General features: G+C 53.9%; 1 protein-coding gene across 8 annotated transcripts in view; it reads left to right on the top strand.

Annotated features, from left to right (window-relative positions):
- Positions 1–17,545, top strand: part of PIK3R6 (phosphoinositide-3-kinase regulatory subunit 6) — a 46,254-nt gene that overhangs the window by 27,960 nt on the left and 749 nt on the right. For 5 of the 8 annotated variants that reach the window (XM_060290611.1, XM_030861431.3, XM_060290612.1 and 2 more), the window contains 11 exons: positions 993–1,158; positions 3,254–3,352; positions 4,447–4,870; positions 5,223–5,301; positions 5,925–6,047; positions 8,922–9,032; positions 10,270–10,360; positions 10,650–10,720; positions 11,427–11,517; positions 12,712–12,827; positions 16,965–17,077. In XM_060290611.1, coding sequence (XP_060146594.1) covers positions 993–1,158; positions 3,254–3,352; positions 4,447–4,870; positions 5,223–5,301; positions 5,925–6,047; positions 8,922–9,032; positions 10,270–10,360; positions 10,650–10,720; positions 11,427–11,517; positions 12,712–12,827; positions 16,965–17,077 — 1,484 coding nt within the window. The remainder of the gene's footprint in view (positions 1–992; positions 1,159–3,253; positions 3,353–4,446; positions 4,871–5,222; positions 5,302–5,924; positions 6,048–8,921; positions 9,033–10,269; positions 10,361–10,649; positions 10,721–11,426; positions 11,518–12,711; positions 12,828–16,964; positions 17,078–17,545) is intronic. The other 3 variants (XM_060290610.1, XM_030861432.2, XM_060290614.1) reach the window with 3 other exon arrangements.

Genomic DNA, 17,545 nt, shown 5'->3' with positions numbered 1-17,545 from the left:
ACTTGTTTGGGCCCCGCATCCTCAGTCATGAGCTGGGATTAGCTGGTGGTGAGTGGGGGTGAGGGGAGACAGCCAGAGATCAGTGATCCAGGGGAGTTCTCAAGGTGTCAGAGAGGTACCCATGGAAACAGGAGCCTTCGGTGCTGGAGAGCATGGTGAAACTCAAAGAGTGAGAAGCTCTTCAAAACCTGTTTGCGTTAAGGAGAAAGGCTCAGCTTGGGGCTTTACCCTTAACCTCTTGAACACTTGCTAATCTGCCTTTTTTAAAAGAAAAAGCAAGCTTCCAGCTCTAAAGCCTTGGCAGGCCATAGTACCTGGCTACAATTTAATAATAGAATTTTGTGATCATTATTTTCATCTTAGTTATTTTCTGTTTATGACAAGTGACACTAGCCGTTTTACTTAGAGCAGCAATATAAAATTTGCTTTTGAAATAATTTTGAACCCAAAAAGTGCAATGATTTAAAGAAAAATAATGATTTCTAGGTGGTATGTCAAGGCAGTATAGGAGTGACAGACGTTTAGGAAATATTCAACAAATATTTATCGAGCACTTACTATGAGCCAGCAGATGTTCTAGGCGTTGGGGATGCAGCTGTAAATGAAACAGACGAAACCGCTACCATCCTGAGTTTACATCCGAGTGATGGCACAAGAGTGATCCAGATACTTAGTGACATCCCAAGGAGGGCGGGCGCCAGAGGCCATCCCAGCCCCCCGGGTTTCCCGACATTGCCGGGCACCAGCTGTCCCCCCGCACCACGGTGTGAGGGGCCGAGGGGACCCCCCGCTGCAGGCGGCATCGGGCAGCAGCTATAGCAGGGCAGGAGCGGAGCCCTGGACGTGGGAAGGCCTTCATGGGGAAGCTCCTGCCGGAGTCCCGGGCAGAGGGGAGGTGCCGCTGGGCTCTCCGTGCACCTGCAGGCTTGGCGTTGGAGCAGGGGTGGGTGGGTGCAGAGCCGGAACTCAAGCTCTGATGCTCCTCCCCGCAGACCAGCTCCCCCCGCGCCCTGGAGCACTATTTCCACGCCGTGGTGGCAGCCGTGGAGCAGATGGCCAGCGAGCCCAGCCCGAGCCGGGAGGGCCACCTGGAGAGGCTGGAGGAGATTTACTGCTCGCTGCTGGGGCCGGCGGCCGCCGCCAGGGGCCGCTGCGGCGGTAAGCGTCAGGCGCGGTGAGCTGCGGTCCGGGTACCCTGCAGGGGCCGCCAGAGACCAGCGCTGTACCTGCTCAGAGTCTGCGCGCGTGGCTGAAGCGGGGTGGGACACACAGCAGCTCCCGAGAGCTTGAAGGTCCCGGGCTAATTAGAAGGTGGGTAATTAGGGTCATGATAACAGCTGACACCTACTGGGCACCTACTATACCCCAGTTGCTGTTCTCAGCAGTTTACATATATTAAATCAATTAATCCTCACAGTACTTATGAGGTAGAAAGCATTGACCCCATTTTGCAGGTGAGAAAACAGAGTTAGAAAGAGGCTATAAATCTTGCCCAAGATCACCCAGTTAGTAAGTAGCAGAGCTGAGATTCAAACCCAGGCTGTCTAGTTCTTAACCACCATACTATAGTAACCAAGGGATCCAATGGTCCACGGATTCCCTAAAGAGCATCTACATCACTTACACCTGGTCTCACAGATTTTTATTCCAACGCTTCCCTTCTGCTTGCCTTTTTATAAGACGATGCCATACACTGATGGGAAGCAAGCCCGTGTGTGTTGCAGAAACTCCAACGAGCCCAGAGAAGTGTCTGGAACATATATTTTCTGGCTACTGGAGGACGGTTCTGATTTGTGTCCTGTTTCATGGCCACTCAAAGCACCCGTGGAGTTTGTCAGCCTGCATGCCCCGAACGCACGGTGCACCCGTAGGCACACAGCACTTGCCTGAGGACTGGAAACCACGGGCAGAGGCCAGTGTGCCGGCCCTCCCTGGGCTTAACCTCGGCAGCCCAGGGAGGGTGGAGACTGCCGAAGTCAGGGTGAGGCAGGCAGGTTGGGCACCTGCTTAAAACTTCCTCCTCCTTCTCAGCCTCCTCTTATTTTGCTTTAATATTCTACACTGCCTCTGATTGCCACGTGGAAATGTCTGTTCATGAAGCCTGTCCCCTCCCAAAGCTGGGCCAAACCCTGGGGCAAATCTGGCTTTGCTCTCCTTGGGTACCACTTGCTAACTCAGCAGTAAATCTGCGTGGGCAGGACAAGACGACTCTGGGCTGCCCCCACCATCCCAGACACATCCAGGCACCTGCCTCCCGCCCAGACTTGCCCTGCGCATCTTAATGGCCAGCCAGCACCCCCGTTGAGCCCCTGCTGCTGGGGGGCAGCATGGGACAGTGGTTATGGGCACCCTGTCATGGGTAAAAGCATGGACTCTGTAGCCGGGCTGCCTGGGCTCAAATTCTGGCTCTGCCACTTACTGTGTGACCTCAGACCAGTTACTTAACGTCTCTGTGCCCCTGACTCCTCCTCTATAGTGAAGATAATATTACCTGTGCCCCAGGGTCGCTGGTAGGACCTGGTGAGATGATAGCACTGTGGGCACGGTGAGAACAGTAGTAAGTGTTCAGTGACCGTGGGTTGCTCTCCCCTAAGGAAGCTTGCAGCCTTGTTCAGGAGGGAGCTGTGCTATGTGGAAATTAAATCCTAAGGCTACATGTTAGGTGTGCCCAGTGTGCCGCCAGTAAGGTCTGGGGAGGGGATGACTCCCAGGCTGGAGTGTCAGGAAGGCTTCTGGAAGGAGGAGAGGGGGGTTGGCTGGCCCTGCTCTCTCCCCTGGATGCAGGCTTCCTGCTGCCCTTCGTACTTGGCCGTGACTCTTTTCAGCACCAGGAGCAAACGTTAATTGAGCATCTACTGTGTGCAGGCTCCTGGAGGAGGCCCTGAGAAATACGGAGGCCTTTCCCCTGGTCTGCATGTGGCCAGGACGCCTCTGAACAGTGGGAAAGGCAGCATGGCTGCAGCGGGGCTGGGGGAGGGAGAAAAGGTTGGGAATGATGCAGTGAGCTGGCTTGTGAATGGTCTTGAAGGCCCAGCTGGGAAGTTTGTAGGAAACCGGGAGCCGCTAGGCATCCTCGGGCAGGTGTTAGGCCCTGGATGAGCTGATGGTGGCAGAGAGGCAGAGGAACTCGACAGGGCCAGATCCGGGAGGGCGAGGGTCTCTGCCACCCACCCCCATAGGCCCCACACAGGAGCTGGGGGTGGGGAGAGGGCAGAGGAGAATCCCACAGTCCTCTCCTCCGTGGTCTCCACAGCCTGTCCTTCAGGTGAGCCCCCCCAGGACCGGCTTCCAAGCATCCCTCTGCCCAGCCCCCATATCACCTTCCACCTGTGGACCAATGAGGAACAGCTCTGTAAGTGCAGTGCCTTTGACCCCTCTGGGGGGAGCGGGCTGGAAATAGTGGTGTATGCGTGTGTGCGTGCGTGTGCGTGTGTGTGTGTGTGTGTGTGTGTCTGTGCATCTGTGTGTGTTTGTGTGTATGTCTTTTGGTGTGTGTGCAGGTGTCTTTGTGTGTCTGTGTCTACATGTTTGCGTCTGTGTGTGCACTGTTTGTGTGTCTATCTCTGTATATTTATTGTGTATCTGTGTGTATGTCTATGTCTGTGTCTCTGTGTGTGCCTGTGTGTATCTTTGTGTGTCTGCCTGTGTATCTGCTGTGTGTGTGTCTGTGTGTGCTCCTTGTTCCCTGAGTTGTTTGCAGCATCTGAAAAGAGGATACATTTGCTCTATGTCAGAACACTCCGTGCATTAGCCACTGGCCACATGTGTCTAGAAAGTGTCTAGAAAGTGTCACATGCCATGATGATGCCAACAGACAATACACGTCCCCAAGAAGGAGGCAGGCACAAAAAAGTTATGGTTTCCAGAGCAGGAGGGGGCCACACTTCCCCTCCATGCTGATGTCTGTCCCCCAGTCCCCCTGGCTCTTCTCAAGGGAGGGGGGAAGATAGAGCGGCAGGTTGTGGTGGGACGTGCCAGGCTGGTGAACCGGGTTCAAGGGCCACGTGTCCTTTCACGTGCTGGGTCATCCTAGACGGCAGCTCCCTGGGGGCCTCAGTTTCCTCAGGAGCAATAAAATGAAGGTCGATTAGAAAAGCCAGGAGCTGATGCTCTGTTATCTGTGTCCCGGGGGAAACTATGGGGGGGCTGGAGAATGGAGGATGCCAATGAGCAAATATGGAGAAGAGGGCTCTAGAGGCAGGAGGCACTGCATTAAGCTACAGGACTTCTCAGAGCCTTTAAAATGTTTACTTGTGGCAGGAGTGTGTGGGGTTCTTAGTCTCTGTTGGCCACAGAACCTCTATTCCTTCACGGAGCATCTCATGGGGCTTCTGTTCAGCTAACTGTGTGTGGGAAACACGGAACCACTGGCCTTGCCAGGGTGGGGCCCTGCCAGCCTCGCGTCCACTCTCTGCCCTGATGGTCCCCTTTGTCTCCGCGTCCCAGGGAAGGAGCTGGTTCTCTTCCTGCGCCCGCGATCCCAGCTGCGCCTCAGTGCAGACTTGGAAGCCTTGGATCTGCAGGGCCTCCTGCCAGACCGGGAGTTGGCCCGGGCGTCCATGCTGTCCACCGACAGCGGCATCGAGCGGGACCTTCCTTGGGGGGCCGACGAGCCGCCCACACCTGGCAGCCCCGAGGTGGAGCGAGCCAGGCTGAAGCGCAAAGGGGGCATCAAGAAGCGGGTGTGGCCCCCGGACATCCTGATGCCCGGCAGCTGGGATGGGCCCCCGGGGCTGCACCAGAGGACTGGCAGGCCCAGCGGGGATAGGGGGCTGCTGCCTGGGGTCTCCCGGCTGCACACGGCCCGGGTGCTGGTGCTAGGGGACGACCGGATGCTGGGGCGTCTGGCCCGGGCCTACCACAGCCTCAGGTAGGGCCCCATGGGGCGGCTGGGGATGGTCGGGGCACAGGTGGGCCCAGCCTGTGCTGGTGAAGGATGGAAGGGTGCGGGGGGGGGGGCGGCGCTCAGGAGGCCGAGGCCAGGCTGGGATGGCAGAGGATGGTGCACAGTAATCCCCCTGCCCCCGCACCCGGCCACCACGGAGCACTGTGCTTCCTGCTTTACTGCACCCATTCTACAGATGAGAAAACAGAGGTTCAGAGAGAGTAGGTCAATTGCCCAGAGTCAAGAGATAATAAATAGCAGAGCCAGGATATGGAACCAAGTCTGTCTGAAGTCAAAACCCCTGCCCTCATGCCTGTGCTCTGCTCCCCCTTGCCAGGAAACGAGAGACCCAGAAGTTCTGCCTCACCCCCAGACTCAGCCTGCAGCTCTACTACATCCCTGTGCTGGCATCTGAGGTGGCTGGATGGGGGGGCGGGGGACGTGGGGGAAGAGATGGAAGGTGTCAGGAGCGGGAACTGGGATCGTTCTTCCTTAGGATGTGGAGCTGGGAGAGACCTGGAGGCTTTCTGTCCCAGAAGCCACAGACGTGGGCCCTGGGGGCTGCATGTGGCCAGAGAGAGACGCTCTCTCACTGGGAGCATCGTTTTGCTTTTCTAACGGAATTAATGGCAAGCTTCTCAAACGGGGCTCTCTCTCACACACACACACCCTCAGCCACATACACACCACCCTTCCCGGGGGGCCGGGAATGAAGCCGCACTGGCAATTTTTCTTTTCTGTCGCCCACTCTGCTTCTGATTGGAAAGCATTAAATTCAAGGCAATACTTGTCTCTCCCCTTTAAAGGCTAATGATCATTTTTCAGTGTCCCTGGCAGGCATCCTCAGGGAAGGGGATTCCAGCTTCATCTCAGGTGTAAAACAAGTCTTCACAAATCGACGCCCCAAGAGGTTGAGTGATTTGGCCATATTCCCAGAGCTAGTTTGCCCGGGACTGGTACCTGGGGACCCTCCGATAGGAAGAGAGTGCCAGAGAGGGCCTGACGGGTCTGCCCTGTCCCCTTGTCCCTTTGTCCCCAGAAGCCCACAGCATCCAGGCGTTCGGAGCTCGGAGAGCTGGCTGCGTTCCTGGGCCGCGCAGACCCGTGGTACGAGAGCATCGTCAACACCCTGTGCCCCGCCATCCACAAGCTGGCAGAGATGGTAGGGCAGCGAGGGTAGGAGGGCGGGAGGGAGGTGGTAGGGGGCGTTTTCTTGACCTCAAGAGTCAGCCCAGGGAGACCCATGAGGGGTGAGGCAGGAAGGAATACAGAAGAGGAGCCCTAACCAGCTAGTGGCTGGAATTCACTCGGAGCACGTACCAGGCACCTACGGAACGCTATGGAGAAGATAAAGTAAAACATTCTTAAGTGTGTAGACCAATTATATGCCTTCTTCTGTGAGTTTCTTGTGCTATTTTCTCTCCAACTGCAACAGTTCATGCTTCCTGAGCACTGCCCCATGCCAGGCACTGTTCTAAGCACTTATACGCAGCAGCCCTACCAACCAGGTACTCCTGTCTGTCTACAGGCGCTATTGCCACTGCATCCCCATTCTACAGATCGAGCAGCTGAGGCACAAAGGGATTAGGTCACTTGCCCAAAGTAACAGAAGGAGTCCCGCTTGGAATCAGGCAGCTTGATTCCAGAGCATGTTCTCTTAACCACAAGCCATAGTGCCAATCCCCCACCCCAGGCAGTGGTTGGGGGGCAAGGAGAGATCATCTTTTACTGATTTGAAAGGCCTTCCCTTTCTGCTGTCATATGTGCTGCAGACATTTTCCCCCACTTTTTTATTTGCCTATCAATTTTGTCAGAGTGGTTTTTTTTTTTGACTTACAGAATTTCAATATTTTTACCCTTTATGATTTTTCCCTTTGGAGCCATGCTTTGAAAGGCCTGCTCCACTCCAAGATTAAGTAAATATTTACTGATAATTTCTCTAACCATCTTATGGTCTCAATTTTTACATGTAAATAACCTATCTGCCGTTAATTTTAGTATGTAATTTTATTTTTTCCAAGTGTTTAGCCAGTTGTCCTAAAGCTATTTATTGGGTAAACCATCTTGCCCCATCAATTTGAAATGCCACTTTTTTTTTTTTTTTTTTTTTTGTGGTACAAGGGCCTCTCACTGTTGTGGCCTCTCCCGTTGCGGAGCACAGGCTCCGGACATGCAGGCTCAGCGGCCATGGCTCACGGGCCCAGCCGCTCCGCCGCATGTGGGATCTTCCCAGACCGGGACACGAACCCGTGTCCCCTGCATCGGCAGGCGGACTCTCAACCACTGCGCCACCAGGGAAGCCCTGAAATGCCACTTTTATCATTTACTAAATTGTCGCACATGCTTGAGTTGATTTCTGGAGACCTATTCTTTCTGATTCATCTACTCATTTTTGTATAAATTAGCACTTTTTAATGTCAATGTTTGACACAGTACATCTACCCCATTACTCGTTCAAAACTTTCCAGAATTGGAAAGTCTTGTTTCTTTATATTTGCAGATAAATTTTAGAATCCCTTTGTCGAGTTGTATTTTTAATTCCCTTGGGATCTCGATTGAAGTTTGGAGAATTAACATTTAGCACGTTATGTCACACTCGCTGGGGGTGAGGTATAACTTCACTTATTAAAGTCTTCTTGTATCTCCCTCAGGTGAGTTGTACAGTGTTCATCATATAGATTTTACCCATTTCCTGCTAAATTTATTCCCTATGTTTGATGGTTTTTTCTTATAGTTGTGGATTTTTCTCCCATTATATTTGGGTAGTAGTCACTGCTAGTATAAAAGGAGGTTATTGATTTTTACATAATTACTTTCTAACTGGCCACATTTTGCTTCATTGCTTGATTGATTAGGCATCTTCTTATATTCTAATAAAGATATTGGAGATAGGCATCCTTTCTGAATTATTACTTATCTGAAAATGTCTTTGCCTATATATGAAAGACTGTTTAGCTGGGTATTAAAATACCTTTTCCTCGAAACCTGGAGGATACTAACAGGAGAAACATCTGATGCAGGGTCTCATTTATACTCCTTTGTTGGTAGCTGTTTTCCCTGCCAAGACACAGGTAGGATTTTTATTTTCCCCTGCTCTCTTTCCCCTTATAATTAACAATTTATGTGGCCCTTACACTTAACTCCAAAAGCAGTGTCCACATGAAGAAAATGGAAATAGCGTGAACAATGGCGGCACTATTAGAATAAGTGCATAGTTCCTCATTGCGAGCTTTTTGAAAGGAACGAGATTTCAATAGACCAGATGTGAAAGTTAGAAGAGATATTATAAGATTGGATATGGATGAAATACGCTGAGCTGCTTTCCAACGCTGATACTATCAGACATTATATAGACGTTCTGTTTACCTGAAAAACCCATTATGCTTTATAATCGTATGGGGTTGGGGAAGGCCTGTAGGACACGGCACTAGTCATTTCCCATTAGCATGTCAACGTTAGCTCATTTATTAATATATTCAGATGCCACAAGAACTCAAAGAGACATCAGATCGTCTGGTTCCAGCTCTCATGCCCAAGCTTACCTGGCTAGTGAGCAGCTAATGCAAACTAGAACCCACTCCAGTCTCTCTCATCATTACTTACATTCTCAAGCATCTTGTCTACCCCAAGCACCCAGCACAGTGCCTTATACACAGAGCTGCCCAATATGTCTGTGTGTGATTGAAGTGACTGAGAGTTCCTGAGATGGGGATTTAGACAGTCATCTTTTGATTAGGAGCAGAAATCGGGTGGTCGGAAAGGCTTGGACTGTTGAAGGACCAGCTGGGTTCGTGTATCACAGAGGGCACATGGGGGCTTTGGAGTTTCTCTGTTAAGAAAGTGGTGGGAATTCCCTGGTAGTCCAGTGGTTTAGACTCAGCACTTTCAATGCCAGAGCTCGGGTTCAATCCCTGGTCGGGGAACTAAGATCCTGCAAGCCATGCAGCATGGCGAGAAAGAAAAGAAAAGAAAGAGTCAGCTCCCACAGTAGGATGGAGGAAGCTGGCTGAAGACAGTACCTCTCCCTCACTCACAGCCTCTCTCCCTGGACACGTCCCAGCCCGTAGACCCCTTCATCCTGGATGCCATCACCTACTATGTTCGCATGGGCACCCAACCCATCTATTTCCAGATCTACGCAGTCAAGGTAAGCTTCCCACTTGGGGCTCCAAGGAGACCATGGCAGCCTGCTGGACCCCAGGACCCCACAACCTAAATACCCTGGCTCCAGGGAAACAGGGGGCCAGGATGCAAGTCATAAACTCATCCAGACATTCTTGCTTGTTAACTTTCTCTTCTTACTCTCTGGATGAGTCAGATAATTATTAACTCCTAAGGCCTCAGGTTCAAGCAGAAGCAGGTCTTCTTCATGTGGAAGGTTCTCTCCCTTACCTCACGTCCTCTCCTTCATCCTTGCTAGCCCTCACGTCCTACAGCAAAACTGCCCTCATCTCTGCTCCTCTCAGCCCGATTGGGTGCTTCTCCTGGGTGCCCCTGTGATGCCCTGGGCATCCCTCTGACACCTCACTGCCACTTTGTCGTATATGTGCAGACACCTGTCTCTCCCCACCAAGACTCTGAGTCCCCTGAGATAAGAGACTGTCCTTTGTTTATCTTTGAATGTCCTGCTATTAACACCATGAAGTGTGTGTGTGTGTGAGTGTGTGTGTGTGTGTGTGTGTGTGTGTGTGTGTGTGTAAACCAAAGAGCGTGTCAGTGTGGGACCGGCTGGGTGCAGTGGGTGTAAAGTTAGAGCCTGTGTGCGGTGCTAAGAAGTTCATGGCTTTGCCTCCTGGTCCCCCCACCTGCTCACTGTGGGATCGCGGTACCTCTACCTCTCTAACATTCATTTTCCCCATCTTCAGAATGGGAATAGGGACTTCCCTGGTGGTCCAGTGGTTAAGACTCCGCGCTCCCAATGCAGGGGGCCCAGGTTCGATCCCTGATCAGGGGACTAGATCCCACACGCATGCCGCAACTAAGAGTTTGCAGGCCGCAACTAAAGATCCTGCGTGCCACAACTAAGACCAAGCACAGCCTAAATAAAGGCAGAAAGAAATATTAAAAAAAAAAAAAAAGGTGGGGCTGTCTCAATTGGCACAAGCCTTTCTCCTTTCTGGAAGGCAGGTGCAATGTAGGAGATGGGGCAACCATTTAAAATAGGAATAATCTTCACCACAGGGTTCCTGTGAGAATTCAAATGAGTAGAAAAATAAATTAAAAGATAGGGGAAGATAAGGGCAAGGAAGTCGGCCCATGGAGGATCTGAGGGCGGCGGTGGGCACTTGGGTTAGAAGCCCGCATCCCGGGCTGCGGGGGTTGGGGGGAGCTGCCTCTGCTGGGGACGGCCTCCTCCAGCCTCCCTCCTCCCCGCCTCCCTCCAGATCTTCCTCAGTGACCTGAGCCAGGACCCTGCAGAGGACATCTTCCTCACCGAGCTCAAAGTCAAGATCCAGGACTCCAAGTTCCCCAGAGGTGGGCATCTGTCTCCCCTTTCCCAAAGCTTGCCCTGGCTCAGCTCCTCAAGGCCCGCTTCCAGAAAGTCCCCCCACCTCTCACCTAATGGTTCCCCCCAAGCCCCGTCCCACCTCTGCTGAATACCGGGGGGGCTTTGCCCTACTGAAGGGCAGCCTGGCCCCCCTAGGGTGCTGCCTTTCCATCCCGGGACAGATGCAGCTTCCGCTCCACCTCAGGGAGGTGGGGAGCCAGGGCGGGAGGGACGGGGACCTCCCGCCTTCATTCAGCCTCTTCTCGTCCCCTGCAGAGAGCCTTTCACCCCGGAGGAGGGGCGTGGCCGAGGGCCCAGGGGCTGAGCTCTCCGTTCGCTACCAGAAGGTCAGTGTGTGTGGCGTGGTCAGCAGGTGGCCCGGAGGTTCAACTGGGGGGAAGCAGTTGTCAGGGACATCAGTGGGAGCGGATAGAGCCAGAGGAAACTTCTGCCCTTTTCTCGTGGCTGCCCCCAGAGTTTCCCAGCCTCCAGGGAGTTTTGCAGGGATGGGGGGTTACAGTTGGCCTTCCACATAGCCAAGGAGGCGATCTGACCTAAGGAACAAGGCGCTGTCCCCTTGCTCAAAAATACCCTCCTCGGGCTTCCCTGGTGGTGCAGTGGTTGAGAGTCCGCCTGCTGATGCAGGGGACGTGGGTTCGTGCCCCGGTCCGGGAAGATCCCACATGCTGCGGAGCGGCTGGGCCCGTGAGCCATGGCCGCTGAGCCTGCGCGTCCGGAGCCTGTGCTCCGCAACGGGAGAGGCCACAGCAGTGAGAGGCCCGCGTACCGCAAAATAAATAAATAAATAAAATACCCTCCTCTCTAGCTGACCCGATGTATGGGGGCGTAGTCCTTGGTCTGGAAGGCTCCCTGGGCTGAGTGTTCTGAGCCTGCATCCTCTAGCTCCTTACTGGACATTAGTGACACGGCCAACACTCAGGGCAGGGGCGGGAAGCGGGGGATGGGGGGAAGGGGACAGAAGCAGGACTGTTGACGTGGTGTCGTGTACCTTGTCCTGAGGACCCCCTTCCGTCCCCGCATCCCCCTCCCCAGGCCCTGCTCAGCCACCGCACCCGAGAGGTCACCGTCTCCCTGCGGGCCACCGGGCTGGTCCTAAAGGCCCTTCCAGCCGGTGACACTGAAGGTGAGGGGCTGGGCACGCAGAGCAGAGACAGGGAAGGACACGCACGGGAAAGCAGGGGCGCGGAGGAGAGAGGGCGGAGAGAGAGGAGACGGGCTGAGCCAGGGGAAGGAGCCTCCCTCCCTGTCCCTGGGATCACGGAACGTGGTCGAACTCCTACCCGTGCTGGGCCCGGAGCTGGGTGCCAGGCTGCCCAGGCGAGGACCCGCCTGGCCTTCAGGTTGGTCAGCATCGAGCAGCGCTGGGTGATGCTTCTGCCGCCGGAGGAGCCTGAGCTGGAAGGTGGAGGGACCACGCGGAGGGGTGTACGTGGCCTCCTGTACGTGAAGGAGACGTGTGACTTTGGCAATAGCTCTAAGACAAGAGGCGGTCACAGAGCAGTGGGGCAGGAGCACAGATTCTAGAACCAGATGGGCAGGCTTCGAAGCCCAGCTTTGCCGCGTTTCCGTCTTTGTGACCTCGGGTTACTTGTGACCTCTACCTGTTTGTTCATTTCTAAAATAGAGACAAGATGCTAATGTACGTGCACACGGTAAACTAGCGTCAGTCCTATTGTTAAACTTTGATTTCTTCTGTTTCCCTTACAAAACTCCCACCCCATCCACCCCCGCTCTAACTCCTGAATCTCCTCCACATTTTCCATCACTCGGTCCTATCCGAACTGTTCTTAGAGCTCTAAGAACCCTCCTTCGTCGGCAGGGAGGGGTATAGCCGGGCAGCAGTCACACAATAATGGTTTTTGACACATTATACGCTGTGAGGAAAGTCAAAGAAATGCTCTCGACATGTTGGGACAGATGCCCTCCTACAGCCCTCTGTCTTACACACCATCCCGGGCTAGGTGTTCCTGCCATTCTGAGCATGCCCAGTGGCTGCGGAAGAACTTCTTCCCACTGGAAACGGGTACAGGAGAAGGTGAAAGAAAGGATTTAGGTTGGTGATGTCTGCTATGCCTCAGGATGTAGAAATGTGGATTCTCCAGGGGAGGGAGACCGATGATCTGGAGGGAACTGAGGCTTGGCGGGGACCGAGGCGGAGTCAGGAAGTAGGGGCTGCGCAGGGTGTGGGGAGGGGTTAAAGGGGGCGGGGCAGTAGTCAAGGTGGGTTCGTGTCCTTCTTGGGAGGCGGAGTCTCGAGCTCCCCTCCTTCCCTAGAGGCCCATTCACAGCCCCTCACCCACCATCTCATTCTTCCCAGTTTCAGGGCCCACCCACTGCCCCCCAACTGCTGCTCCCGAGACAGACCACACATGCCTGAATATTAGCGTGACAGAGGTTGTCAAGACCTCCAACTTGGCAGGAAGGTCCTTCTCTGTAAGTACTGGGGAGATTCATGCAGGGTAGGTGGCGGGGAGCCCAGCGGGAGGGTTTCAGCGAAGGGGGAATGGACTCTTGAGCCTTTCTGAGCCTTTGCTGTTGAAGTGGGTCTTCCTGTTGGAAAGAATCTGCTTTCCAGTCAGTCTGTTTGAAATACTGAGCACCAGCTGGCATAAGTAAGGCACTGGAAGAGTTAAGGCCCCGCCCTCCACCTCCACCTGGACCACCTGAGGACCTAAGACGCACCCAGATAGTGCAAAATGCACCCGGGTCCCGGCGGCCCCTGCACACAGCAGCTGGACTCCCGAACAGCAATGGCCCGGCCTTTGGCCACACCAAACCAGCTCTTTCAACCTCATCACCCTACCGCCGCCTTTGCCCTTTGCCTTAACCCTTACCGATACTCACACAGAGTCCCTTATTGATACGGACATAGGACCCGCCCATTTTCTCCCTATCTGATGGCCTCTCTGGACTTCACTGCCCTCCTCGGCTGGGCTTGGAGCCCGTGATCATACCTGAACCCCGTTCTCAAGACAGCCTCAGCTTCCCCACATTGCCTGTCAGGCAGACACTACCTTTAGGTCAAGCCGCCCACTCGGTCTGATGCTCAGGTGTCTGAGTGCTTCCGCGATACCCTGCATCCATGAGGTCAGGGCCGTGACCTTCCACCTCATCCCAAGCCTTGGCATCACTCAGCCCTTTTCTCTGGACTCTTTTTCCTAAGCCGATTCCTGAAATAGCCACTGTTCTCCACTTCAGTCCATGGCCCACTTCTTTTCTTATTCCCTGGACTCTCAAAACCACGTCCATGGCTTTAGTCCAAGTTGTTAAGGGTGCCCAAACCTTTATCTCCTGCTCTGACATTCATCCCTGAGTGTCTGACTCCTGCATTCAACTAAGTTAGCATGACCTCCGTGTCCCACGACACCCCAAACTCAAGATATTCAAAACCAGAGCCAGTGCTTTCTAGTAGTTAAGAGCTCTCTGGAGCCAGACTGCCTGGGCTCAGATCTGAGCTGTCATTTACCAGCTACGTGATTTAGGCAAGACCCTCCAGCTCTCTGTCCCTCAGTCTCGTTATCTGGAAAACAGGGACAGTAATGGTACCTACCTGTCCGGTTGTTGTGAGGATTAAATGATGGTGACGTGTCAAGCTTCTAGAAGAGTGCTTGGCCAAGTCACAGCTATATATGTATTAGCGGCTGTTTTTATTTCATCCCCTCCTCCCCTGTGTCTTGTCTCTCATTCAGCGGGACCATCATTAACCAGTCACCTGTCCCGGCAACTTTGGGGTCAGCTCAGATGCCTCCCCTTTCTCACCTCCCCGTGTCCACTGGTTTTCTCTCTCAAACACTCTCACACCTCTCTCTTCCTCTCCATCCTCCTTCTTGTGGTCCAGTGAGGTTGACCATCTGTCCCAATTTGCCAGGGACTAAGGGGTTTCCTGGGACGAATTGGTCACCCTTGGGCCAGACCTTCATCCACCCCCTTCTCCTGGACAAACACTACAGCCTCCCAGCCGGTCTCCCCGATGTCATTCCAGTACTCCTGCAATCCACCCTCCATACCTCTGCCTGCATGATCTTTCTAAAACAGAACTCGGACACATGACTCTGTGCTTAAAATCCCTCGACCATTTCCTACTCTCCAGGGCAGAAGGGCTGAGAAACTTCAGTGTTGCATAGCTTGGTTCCGCTTTCTCTCCATCTGCAACCCTGGCCACCCCTGCGTGCACTTTACACGGGGGTATCCGTGATACCGAACCAAACCTGGGTCCTCTCGCCTGCACTCAGCAAAGCCAATACACTGACACCGGGTCGTGGCGAAGGAAAGTGCAGTGTTTATTGCAGGGTGCCAAGCAAGGAGTCCAGGGCAGCTGGTGCTCAAAACCACCGAAGTCCCCGATGGGTTTCAGCAAAGCGCTTTTAAAGGCCAGGTGAGGGAAGGGCGTCCCAGTGTGTGTGATCAGCTGGTGCACAGCTCTCTGATTGGCTGATGGCGAGGTAACAGGGTGGTGTCACAGCGGTTAACGTTATCAATCCTTAGGCGCCAGTAGGTCTGGGGGCTATGTGCTCATGGTCATCAAGTAGTTAATTTCTTCCATTTGGTGGTGGTTTTAGCATCTGTAAAACAGCTCAGGAAATGTGCATCAGATACTGTTATCTAGGTACTTGGAGAGGAGCTACAGCAGAGGACATGGGGGAGGGGTCTGTCCGGGGAAGGTCCCGTAGTATCTTGCCCGGTTCCATTTGGAAGTGTACTGGCAGACCTTCCTCTGTGCCTTTGTTCACGCGCTTTGCTTGGCCTGAAACCCCGTGCCTCCCTTGCTCTTCCCCATCTTCCTTTCATAACCCCTATTTCTCTTTCAAGATGAAACTCAGGTGTTATCTCCCCCAGGAGGCCCTTCCCTCCACCTCCTCCACCACACTCCCCATTCCCCACTCCCCGGAGAGCTAGGGACCCCACCTCTGTGCTTCCCCAGAGCCCTGGGGACAGAGCCACTGAAGCATTTGCAAAACTTGTCAATGACGTGATCTCGTGGCTCAGGCCCTATCTCCGTCTTTCCAGCGCCCACCGTGGGAATGGCCCACAGCAGGAGCGGGCTAGATGTTCCCTGATCATCTGATCCAGCCTCCACCTATGCAGGATCTCACCTCTAACCAGAGTTCATCTTTTCTGGGGCAGCCTGTGCACTGGAGGAGCGCTCTGACGGGCTGAGAGCTTTGTACTGAGCTGAGATCTTCCAACAGGACAGCTCTGTATTTAAGCTTCAGGTTCCAGGGTGGACCTATTTACCTTTATGTATTTCCCCTTTCAAAGTCAGTTCCTTAACACGGTTTCTATTTTTAATGACCTCTTTAAATAACCTGGTTGTGAGCTTTTTGAAAATCTAAACTTACCACCCTAGCGAGTTCCCTTTTACCTCTGTACTGTCTCGCTACCTACAAGGTAGTTGCAAAGGTGAGAAACAAAAGCACAGAGTGATTAAGAATCATATCCAAGGTCACACGGCTAATAAGTGGCAGAGCCAGGATGAGAACCCCGGTGGTCTGGGTGGAGTCTCCCGGGAGATTCCTGCACACTCTGCCCATAGACTCCTGGCCGCCAAGCCCACCTTCCACCCCACAAAAGTCCAGCAGAAATGCCTGGACATGCTTGACCCCCCGCCCCAGGTTGAGGCTCTGTTTGTCCCTCTGCTGTTTGACAGTAGGAAGGTGGATCAGCCCTGCCTACAGGGAGCTTATGAAAAAGGCCCAGGCCGGGGCTGGACTCCAGACCGCTTAGATCAGAATTTCTAATTTTATGTTTTGGAAAGGTGACTCCAGGGGTGGAGAATACTTGAATGAGTTGGAGGCTAAGGCTCTAGAAACTCCAATGCTCTGTGGTGGTGAGTCATGCAAAGCTGCCATCCACGTGTGCTATGGGCCAGTGACCGGAAAGGCCCTCAGTGCCCCACCTGGAGCCCAGGATGCTCTACGTTCTCTGTCCAGGGGGAGGGGTCTCTCGGGAGCAGCCCCCTCAGGTCACGGGTTGGAGGGCTGCCTCGGGGCTGCCTTCCGCTGCTCCTGGGTACTTTCTGGAGAAGCTGCGCAGGGCTGTGGGTGTGGAAGGTGGGAACACCATGACCCGGGTTCCCCGTGCAGAGGACGTAACTAGCCCCGTGGTACAAACTGGTACAGGCTTAGTCTGAGTCATGGGGATAGGTGGCTGTTTTCCAGACCCTCTGTCTCTGCCCCAGGGAAATAATTTTGTATGCAATCCAACACTGAGTACAGGGGTCAGGGCTTATAAAAACCCTGAAGTAGCCCCAAATTACATACATAACATGCCTGTCAAAAAGGAGGTGCTCAGGTCACTTCAGCACCTGGCAAGCTCTAGCTGTAGCATCCCAGGTTGTGTTTGAAATTAAGGACGACAGGTGGGAAAAAGACCTGTGGAAATGATGGGAGAGCCAAGGACCAAGGCTGCCTGGAAGCATCTTATGCAGGCTTGACACTACTCAGGGTCACTTGCAAGAAGAGAGGCGGGACCCTTGGGTACTGAACTGAAACACACAGGATTCCAGGGTAGGAGGTGTTGGCCGGGCCATCCGTTACCAAGGTGATGCTCCCCAAGCTGTCTCTGTCGCAGACGGTGACAAACACCTTCCGGTCGGCTAACGTCCAGATCCAAAGCCAGGACCAGAGGCTGCTGACACTGTTGCTGGACAAGGACAGTTGCCGCGCGTACAGGGATGTGGCCAGGTGAGGCTGGGCTCCGTGCCCCTGGGGCAAAGCTTCCCGGCTGCCGGCCCCGCCCCCGCTCTTGCCTGAGCCCTGAACGCCTTGTTGGGGTGGATCGTGGGCCAGGCAGGCATCCCTGATGGGTGTGGACTCAGGTGATGACTTAAATCCAGGAAGAAGAGCAAATGACGGCTGACCTTGGGCAGTAGCTGAAATTAAGTTCTCCCGAGATTCTCCTACAAATGCTCAGCCTGCAGCCCTCCCGATCCAACCTCCTGTGCTGGCACTGCCCCCAACACAGGCTGCCCTTCTGTGGCAGCTACGACCCAGTTAACACGACACTTACTGGTGTCCCCTAGGGAGGTGTTTTTGGGTCAGGCAGGCGCACAGGGTGACCCGTTCAGGCGTATCCTCCTCTCTGTGCGTTCGCCCCAGGCTCAGGGTACCCTTTCTCCTTCTGACTCTTCCTCTTCCCTCTGTGGAGCCCCC

This window comes from Globicephala melas, chromosome 20 (genome assembly GCF_963455315.2).
Source record: "Globicephala melas chromosome 20, mGloMel1.2, whole genome shotgun sequence".
Taxonomy (NCBI): Eukaryota; Metazoa; Chordata; class Mammalia; order Artiodactyla; family Delphinidae; genus Globicephala; species Globicephala melas.
Note: the sequence above shows the minus strand (reverse complement) of the source record. Positions and strands in the feature narration are given on the sequence as shown.